This window comes from Ischnura elegans, chromosome X, assembly GCF_921293095.1.
Source record: "Ischnura elegans chromosome X, ioIscEleg1.1, whole genome shotgun sequence".
NCBI lineage: Eukaryota > Metazoa > Arthropoda > Insecta > Odonata > Coenagrionidae > Ischnura > Ischnura elegans.
The window spans coordinates 67,463,254-67,472,966 of record NC_060259.1 but is presented as its reverse complement, the minus strand read 5'-3'; the positions used below and the strand labels follow the sequence as shown (position 1 = coordinate 67,472,966).

Genomic DNA, 9,713 nt, shown 5'->3' with positions numbered 1-9,713 from the left:
ATTAGCTTTCTCTCAGTTGGTTTTCGCAGATTGTTCACGCCCCTCTTCCTGTGTTGGCGTTTTCCTGAAGTGGGTTTTATTGCACTCGTTCTGTGCATCTACGATTTTGAATGGCGCGGCGTTGAATGATGTGGCGGGGAAAATTGTGGTGATCCACTGTGTCAGGTGGAGCCTGTGTATAGACAGGGTGAAACGCCAACGTGGCAGAGTTTGAAACTACTTGCGTTTGAAGCACCTCGGATCGGACAACCCGTAACACAAATCCACAGAACGGAACTTTCATACGGCACCATCACTCCGTAGCTTGTCTATCATCTCCGCGAGCCCGTGTCATCTCACCGCAAATGGCGCTATTCTAGATTTGCGAAAGTATACTTTGAATTCTCAGTGGACAGTTGATTCAGGATAACTTCAACTTTACACTTATTTGGAGAATGTGTGCTGCTTATCATTGTCTACAGGACAGTGTACATGCTTGGTAAACAATGGGTAAGTCCTTTCCGTTTGCTATGAACTGGTTTTGTTATTTTCTGAGGGAATGACTTAGTGCATTTTTTGTTTTAATCGTTTGTTCGTAATTGCGATTTTTTGGGCTGAAACGTGATTACGAAATGGTAGACTGCATTCGTGTGAATTAATTTATTTTTAATATGAAAAAAAAAATCGAAGTTCATTTATCTTCAGGTCGGCAGATAATGACGCGAGTGTTTGCGATGGATAAGGCAAATAAATACGATAGCAATTTTTTTGCATCACCAATATCATGTGTATGCATATTTTTATAATGTTTGTTTGTCATGTTCATAGTTGAAATTTATGTTTGCTGAGAATTATTTCGATGGCAGTGAAAGCCGTTTTCAACTACTCTTATAATTAGGGATGTACCGCATGGACCAGATGAGAATATAATGTTGAAGACATACCCTCGGCATGTCTTGCTGTGATGAAAATAATTTTCATCGATGGCGCTCTCTACAGCGGCCTAAGTTGTTTATGTTAAGGTGATAGAAATTGTTTTAAGGCCCAACAACCTTGTTAATTTGAATTATATGTGTGTTATCTTCAAATGTGCACTGCATTTAATACCTTCCTCCCGTTTGAGGGTGGTTTTATTTTTATCGCTTTCTGATTTTTGCATTTGCATTCCTGATGTGAGTGCTTCATAGTGTGAAATAATTAATGAAATTTTTTCTCAAGAACTAGGTTGCCCCATAATACTTACTAACCTGTGAACCGTTGATGTCATGGTGACTATTTAGTCATGCGATTGTTTTGAGTAATTATTCTTATTTCAGTGACTGAAGAAGAAGTTTGGGAATAAAGGCCACGAGAATTAAAATGATGGTGTGTACATGCGGCTAGTGGATGATAGCAAGGCCCTGAAAAGTGTTTTCTGAGAAGTTAAAGCCAATGCCATGAATCACGTGGGCGAAGGAGATGGCGCGACTTTCGAAGCCCGGAATACGCCACCCGAAAAACATCTTCCTGTGGGCCCTGGGCCTGGGGAAAATAAAAAAGGCCTTTCTGGTAAAGACAAAGCAAATTTCAAGGCTAGAATTATACGGAGACGGAAAGGGAAATCTGAAAGGCCCGCTTCTAAGAAAACTAGTGAAGAGAAAGGGAAAAGTGAGTGTGAAAGTTCTGTTCCAGGGTCTTTGAATGGACCTGAGAGTGATTTGAACTTAAAAACGGAGGCTGAAATTGAATCACAACTCTCAACTCAGGTGAAAAAGTTGATTAAACAAGAAAGGGTGCAAAGTAGGAAGAAGACTGGTGGTGACTCGCCCTCACACTTGGAAAATGTGGTTAAAACTAAATCAAAAGTGGAATCGCCTGTGAAAATTGATAGTGATAAATGTCGACAACTAGTGACCAAGCATATTAGTGATCAGTCAAATCCTGAAGTGAGTGCAGCCAATGTGAATCAAGAAAGTATTGTGAACGATTTGAAAAACTGTAATTTACATGACGCAAATGCTATATTTAATGCATTATGTTACGAAGACAAACTTTTGCTTCAAAGGAACTACATCGATGTTCTCAAAAAGGTAGGGTTATTTTATTTACTAATAGTATTAATATCTTAATATTGCTTCCTCAGTGTCATGTTGATTGGATTCGTTCTTGAAAGATAAATTATTGTTTTCGGCTGCAACCAGCTCAATCCGATAAATATTTAATTTGCCTTAATTCGTATGGGCGTAGCTAGGATTCATAGCATAGACCTCTCTTGGGGGTGTCAATGGAGTGTTAGTGCCTTGTGTTAGGCACTGTTCAACAGGTTGTGGAAGAAATATATCAAAATGCCATTTCAATGGGGCCCCTGCTTCCCCCCTTTGGCTATCGCTATATTTATGGATAAGTATTTTACGTATTTTAGCCAGCAAAGTTTGAATCCGTTAACGTACCAGTGGGGACCGTGTCGCTTCTATGGCTGCTCTTCTAAAAGTATAATGTAAGACCTTAAGTTTCTGTGTCCATCACTCGGAACTGTGTGATCGCTGTAGTTCGTATTGGACATGCTTTAATTTGTGAAATTTTAGTATCTGAACTTAGTCTTTTGATTAGCCTTGACAGTCAAAGATTGTTTCTTTCATATCTTTTTCCGTCGTTGTTTTTATTTGAATGGATCATGGTAGTAAAGTAGAGAGTTGGTAAAACTGGCGAATCCTGTGGAGCCTGGAAACTTGCGCACCCTATGCCATCTATCCTTTTAGCCTGTGTTTTTAGATAGTGTGCCTGAATAGAAGGTAGATGGTGTTTGCGTTTCTTGGGGTGGGGGCTTAATAGGGGAAAGCACATTGTGTAGAGGGCATACCCGAGACTAACCCGCAAGCAGTCCAGGAGGGTTTGAAACTCTTGCCCCATCCCCGGTAGCGACGACCTTGTGCTTTGATGTATTATTTCGTCTAAGTCTTTTCCATACCTGCTTACCACCGTCAGATTCTTTTTTCTTGGTAAAATGATTGTTTATGTAATAATTTTTGTGAAGATGGAAGTTAACACACATGTCACATCATTGGTGAAGTCAAATTGTATAAATGTCCCTCTCAGGAATGAACTGTAATGAAGTTAACTTACATTATGACAGGAATATTGTAAAATCAACCTTGGTGTATAGCACAAGAGGCATATAAAATGCAAGCTATTGTTTGAAATCCACTGAGAAAACAGGAAAACCTCAGAAAATTTCAAACTAAAGTTTTTTTTCGTCCCTGTATGGTCAATTTTGCATACACTCCAGGATATAAAATTTTTAGTATTTCAGCTTTGTCAGTATATTCCCTCTTTGTGGATGATTTTAGTTCTTGCTTGAAGGAGAAGGTATTAGCATGTTAATGGAAAGAAAAGAAAATTTTCTTTGCAATAGGCTTAGAAAATCTTTGGGGAAATAGCAGCTACACAAATAGTGGTAAAATGAAATTCTAATGGCATATTAACATATTATTCCACTTTTAATCACAAAAAAATATTGAAAATGATACCAAAATTTTCAGGTGCAGGAATAGTTATTTATGCAATTGATTACCTATGTAAAAATAGTTCAGTTTAAAAAGTGGCCTCAATTTACTCCCATTTCTCATTTATCAATTTTTGGCATCCTACTGAAATTTGGTATTGCCTGCCTGTCATTTCATTGTTTTATAGTCCTTAATATGTTTTGAAATGGGAGTAAACAAATATCAACCATAATTGGCCAGTAATAAGGTATTGCATAAATCTAATTTGAAGTCCCTTCGCAGTACTATGAACTGGTTTAATCATTTTCTGAGGTAATTACTCTGTGCATGTTTTATTGTTATTACCTATTTTAGCTAAGGAGACCCTTCACAATGTGATTACCATAAACCTAATACAATGTTCAAACTATGTACGATTTTGCTTCAGAAGAGAAATTTTCTCACCTTTCCCACTTCACGAGTGGGGTAAATTAAACAAATTTTAAAGCACTAATTGAATTTGTAACAGCCAAAATTTTTAAGACTGAAACTTAGGTTGCTCTAGTTCTGAATTGGCTTAAGATGGAGGCTTTTAATTTAATACCATTCATAAAATATGTAAACTAACCATGTGTACTAAATTTCATGAAAATCCAAGTTGGTGGGTTTCATATTGCCATTTTTATGCTACATTTGATACGGAATGACCATTGTAAGGGATCACAACAATGTTAATTATAACTGGATATAGGGTTATATCATAATACTTATGATTAAATTTTTATGCTACATTTGATACGGAATGACCATTGTAAGGGATCACAACAATATTAATTATAACTGGATATAGGGTTATATCATAATACTAATAATTAAATTTTTACTGAGTTATCTTCGTGAGCCTTTGATACCTTTGCAGATGTGAAGCCTTTCCTCTCATCGCATTTGGTTTCAAAAGCAGGTTTCCACAAATAGGTAATATACTAAAATGCCTGCTAGAATAGTTTTGATGTTCAGAAAAAGGCAGATTAGTGAAAATTTAACTGATGTCTTTCGTTTTTATATTTTGTTGAAATTTAAAGTTTTATACATGAAAATGAACTTTGTGATAGAAATTCTTGCGAAGGAAGATTTATTGCAAAAATTTGATGAAATGATTATGTGAGAAAATCATTTTCTTGTGCCCAAGTTATGTACTTGCTAAGAGTAAGTTGTATTTTTTGACATTTTTATTTCAGAAATTGGAGAAGTACCCTGCGGCTGTTTTTCATTGTACCTTATGCAAGTTCTATGGCAACAACATTTCCATTTGCAAGGCACATGTTCGGAAAAGCACTCATGAATCTGATGTGGAGGTAAAGAAATGCTTTTTTACTGGCTTTATTTTAAAGGGTTTAATGCAAATATTTTGCATTGTTATCGGGAGTATGGTAAGAAATTTGTTGTGGATATGGTTGTTAGTTTAAAGTTCTCTTGGTTTTATCTTTCTCCTCATTTTTGTCCGAAAATTGTTTAAGGTTTCTGGCTTAACATAGAGAACCATGGCGTGGGAAAATAACATTCACATTGTACACTCCTCACTGAATATTTATTCACGCTTTACACTTAGAATTAGGCAGCTTGTATACCGACTCACTCAGTCTAATTCTAAATTAATATAGAGCAGGAGTCAGACGATAGGTGATTTTTCATTGTTGCAGTCCATGTCTTGTGGCCTGTACATTGCATTAAAGTCACCGCGTAGGACGGTGTTGCCTTTAAAGGAAGTGATATAGGGAATCGTGGCCTTTTCAAAAGATGGCCAAGGATTTCCTTGGCTCTTTTTGAGCTGCTGGAAGGTGCATAAATATCAATGAAGGAGTTATCATCTATTGTTAATAAGAGGATTCCCCCCAGGTGGATTACGGTGGATGGCATGCGCTGCATGCAATTTTTTAACTCAGGTAGTGATGCCATTCCACAGACCAGAGGAATAGTGAAGGGTAAATATTCGGGGTAGTTCCAGGGTATTTCATCTGACATTTCTTGTAAGAGGACAATGTCAGGGGAATGAGTGAGGATGTAGGTATGGAGGTGGGATAATATGGTTGGGTTGGCAATACCTGCAGTGTTCAGTGAAATGACTCTCAGGGGATTGGTGGGGTGGTCCTCCGTGTTATTACCTGCCATTTATGCATCGTGTGGTTTTTCATTTCTGCTGGTCTGGAGGCGATGGCATCTGCATCTTCTCATTGTCTGCTGCTTCTGGTAGAAGGTGAGATTGGGAGTAATGAATGATAATTGTGGAGTGGTTGAGTTGGATCTGCTGTGGGGGGGGGGGAGTTTGGGTGGAGAGGAAACTGTTGAATTGATGTTTGAAGTTAGGGAAATGTAAGAGGGTTGGAAGGAAGGGAGATCTTAGGAGGACATTCGTTGCCCGAGGAAGATGTATTCCCGGACATGTTTTCGTCGTCCGGTGTTTCTGCAATTTTTGTGACGTCACTCGTTGCCTCCTCTTCCACAGTCACCTTGTATACGTTGACCGCTGTCTCGCTCTTACCCGCTCAGTCTCTTCTTCCCCTACCGCAGCACAGTTCACCCTCTTTGTCGTGTTTCGCTGCCCCTTCCTCTGCTCCTTTGGTCACGCGATGGGAGCCTTCCCTCTTGTCTTCATTCCCATGGTTGGGGTGGGGAAAGATGGCACACGTACCAAGTCTCCGTTGCTGGCCACTTCGTCGCTGTCTGGGTGTTGCGGGGCTTTATCACGTCTTCTCCTGCTGGCCGCTCTGTTGGCACTGGCGCAGCGGTGGGAGGGTCGGAGTGGGGGTTAATGCTTTGTTTCAATCCCTCTACGAGCGATATTTCCACCGTAACTAGGAGGGCATGGGCACTGTGCAATGCAGCCAATTCCTGTGCTAGGGGGATAGTTGTCTCCTCATCTTCTTCAATATTTTTGGTAGTTGTGACCTCGTAGCATCTAGGTGTCTCATTCCACGGGCGGTGTCGCTTCTCGTGGCCCTCCATGTTACATTGGGCACATTTCCGGTGCTGGCCTTCATAGATCACCAGTCTGCATTCGCCGGAGACAGTCATATAGGATGGAATGTTTTTTGTTCAAAGTCATACTAAACACTTTCGTGCCGGTTGAGCATTTGAAGTATCCCTCTCTACCCCATTTTGTCTTCCACCTTTGGTGGGTCTTTCCGTGCAGCGAGAGTACATTTCTAATTTCAGTGATCAGTGTCTCGCAAGGGAGACATGTAGCTTTTGCATTTACAGGTGCCCCTGATATTAATTCCATTCTGCAATCGAAGAGGCGATTCTTGGCTGTGGGGAATGGTAAGATCGCTGTCTTCGAAGTGAAAATTCTCTGGAGGATGTCAGCCAAAGCCACTTTCATGAACAGGTTTCTATTTGTCAGTCCAAATTGAATTGTTTCAATTTCCTCTTCTGCAACTGCTAGGGTTCCTCTCACAAAAGTGTGAAACTTCAGGGGGGTGGGGACATGCTCGTTAGTATCGGTGCTAAGGATAAGGGTTTTTTGCTCTTTACACGACCATCGTGAGGGATTGTCGTGGAGCAGCAAGAAATGGGGGGGAGAAAACACACACACTCAGCACAAGTCACAAAATACACTTTCTGTCGTCACCTCCTGAGAAAAACGCTGTCCGTCGTCACTTTCTACGCTTACTAGTTTCATAAAGCTTCACATTTGCGAAAAAACCAAGCGATATTGCACAATACACAAGAAAGAAAAACTTTGCCTTCGCCGCAAAAGTGCGGGAGATGCCATCGGCAGGTGACCGCTCAAAGTCCAATGTCGCCTTGTGCTTGGCAAGAGACAGAGCACTCCAAAAACACGTCTGAATCCGGCCTACTCACTTATGCTACCTTTTGCTCTCATATGAGATACATCATTCAATACAGGTCATGTATCATAACTTCATTTTTTACCATCTTTAATTGCATTTATCTCAAAATTTTATGAGAGGTACGTCATCTCGCTTCGGCAAATTGAATTTATAGCCATGATCCACCAAATTGGAAAATTTGAGCTCAATTTGCCACCCGACAGTTGTGTATTCCTATTGTTAGTACATTGTGTTCCCTAACTTTGTCATTATCAATGCTAGAAATCTGTTTAAAATTCTACAATGCTTAAAAAATGTTAGTAATTCTTATAGAAGAGTAAATTATTGAAAAGCAAATGCCTTATTTGGTTAAAAAAACACTGGTAATGCAATAAATTGACTGTGGGCTTGTGCTAAGATTGGGTTGAAGGGTCTAGCCCTGTGACCAGGGTTAGGGCTTGGTGCCCTGTTGAATTAGGTCCCAAATTGGAGGGATGAGAATAACTCCACCCCAAAAAAGAGCTCTGTACAGGGAGGTTTAAAATCTTCTAATGCGATTCGTTGCATGGAAAACATTTTGTAGGTGCTGGCTGGGTTAAGTGCCTCATGGAGAGCACTTCAAACCCAGCACTCTGCCTGTTGGTTGGGGTTTTAAGCTGTGGTCCCCTTGGTGCCTTTTGTTAACAGCAGGCTAAATTGGACATTGAGTTTCTTTCTTTCCTTCCCTACCCTTCCCTCATGGTGGAAATGACCTTGGCTATTGATTGCCTCCTGCTCCTCCCAAGTACTATACCAGCTATGTAATGGTTTCAAAACCATTGTAAGTGTTAATAAATACTTGGGGTGGAATGTAAAAAGTGAATTTTATTTCTCTTCTTTTGTCTCAATACTGCCAGAAGCTAGCCAAAATTAATAAAGCCAAGTCTTCATCTCTTAGTAGACAATGCAACAACATCATAACATTTTAAAATGCAGAAAATTTACGTTAAACCTTCCTCTTTATTATCCTGCTGTGCATATTCTGCATAAGTCTTTCTCCTTTCATGTCCAAATGCTTGTAATGCTTTATGATGTAATTCACTGCTTTGTATCAAGGCTTTGTGAGTGACCCCGAACTGCAATGTTGGGGTCCTTTGCAAAGCCAAGGCTTGGTGTTTGTCTCTATACAATATCACCCCAGTTATTCCATCCTTAGCTGCATGTATACGGAGTATGCATTTATCATTTTTTTTTAATTATTATTTTCCTTTGGAATTCATTCTTAGGCATGTATTTCATATCTTTTATTTCTTGGACCCTTCGATGTCTTTCGTTATTGGTTGCTGAAAGCATTTGGGATCATGCTGTACATGCTAATGTACAGCAATTGGAATCTTGTTAGATCTTACTTCATAAAGGCATCATTGGGTGATTTCAGTCTCACTCTTTTCAGTGATTTGCTGATGAGGATGTCATGATCACTAGGCAAGACTCGGTGGGATATGGAGGTTTTCTTATGTAGTGTTCCTTGATTTCAATTGATGTTATCCATCCCTTGTTGAACTTGTTTTTTTACTTAACCCATTCAATGTGGGTCTGTATGCAAATTTCTTTCCCAGTGTCAGAATTCAAATTTTCGCATTTTCATATCTGTAATTGTGTTTTGAGTAACCATAAACCATTAAAAAATATCAATTAGTATGTTTTACTTCATTTTTCGTAATTAAGAAAAATAACTTTCATGAATGACATCAGCTCCAATGGAAAAAAAAAAATCCGTCGTTATGCAACCCGCATTTCTTTTTATTTCACTGCTAAAATTCTCATTTATAATATTAAGAGAAAAGTCTACGCTAGATGTTTCTTCTTCCAAAATAACCATTAGGATGAACGAAGATATTTCTTCCTCTCTAAGGCTTCTGTGGTGGCATATTTTTGGCTGTACACCTGAGATACAATAAATTCCATATTAGCCATTGCTTAAATTATGTGTGAGATTTATGCAAGTCTAATTAAAATGAAGATAGATACCTGAAACTCCAGAAGGACCGGCGGCATCCTCATTATGCGGATTTGCATGAGAAGCTTCAGCCCTTCCTAAATGAATGTAGTCATGTTAAAAAATTCCAAAAACTGGCTTAGAAACATTTTTGAAAATTACAAAAAAAAATTCAATTATTGAAATACACTCCAGCATCTGACGAGCTTGATACTTTTGCCCTTTTGGAAGTTTGCAGAATCACGCTTCGCTTCATTTTAGTTTGTTAAAAATGTCCTGTATAAGCAAAGCAAATAATAGTTACGATACAGGTTAAGTGCTACGGTAGTAATGCGTTGGAGCAATAAACGGTAGGTTTTTAAAATGAAGTTTGTTGAAGACAAAATTGAAACTTAATTAAATTTATAATTTCAGACTTACCTAAATTGGGGTGAATAAAAAATTTCTTGATCGAAGAAGTCCAAT

At 38.9% G+C, this 9,713-nt stretch overlaps 1 protein-coding gene across 2 annotated transcripts in view; it reads left to right on the top strand.

The window, feature by feature from the left end:
- The first annotated feature begins 240 nt into the window (after nucleotides 1-240).
- The window catches only part of LOC124170654 (terminal uridylyltransferase 4-like), a 29,203-nt gene continuing 19,730 nt past the window's right edge, over nucleotides 241-9,713 (top strand). Inside the window, exons 1-3 of one of the 2 annotated variants that reach the window (XM_046549525.1) lie at nucleotides 241-489; nucleotides 1,296-2,048; nucleotides 4,679-4,795. In XM_046549525.1, the coding sequence (XP_046405481.1) occupies nucleotides 1,416-2,048; nucleotides 4,679-4,795 (750 nt within the window). In that variant the 5' untranslated portion in view covers nucleotides 241-489; nucleotides 1,296-1,415. The remainder of the gene's footprint in view (nucleotides 490-1,295; nucleotides 2,049-4,678; nucleotides 4,796-9,713) is intronic. The other variant, XM_046549524.1, reaches the window with a different exon arrangement.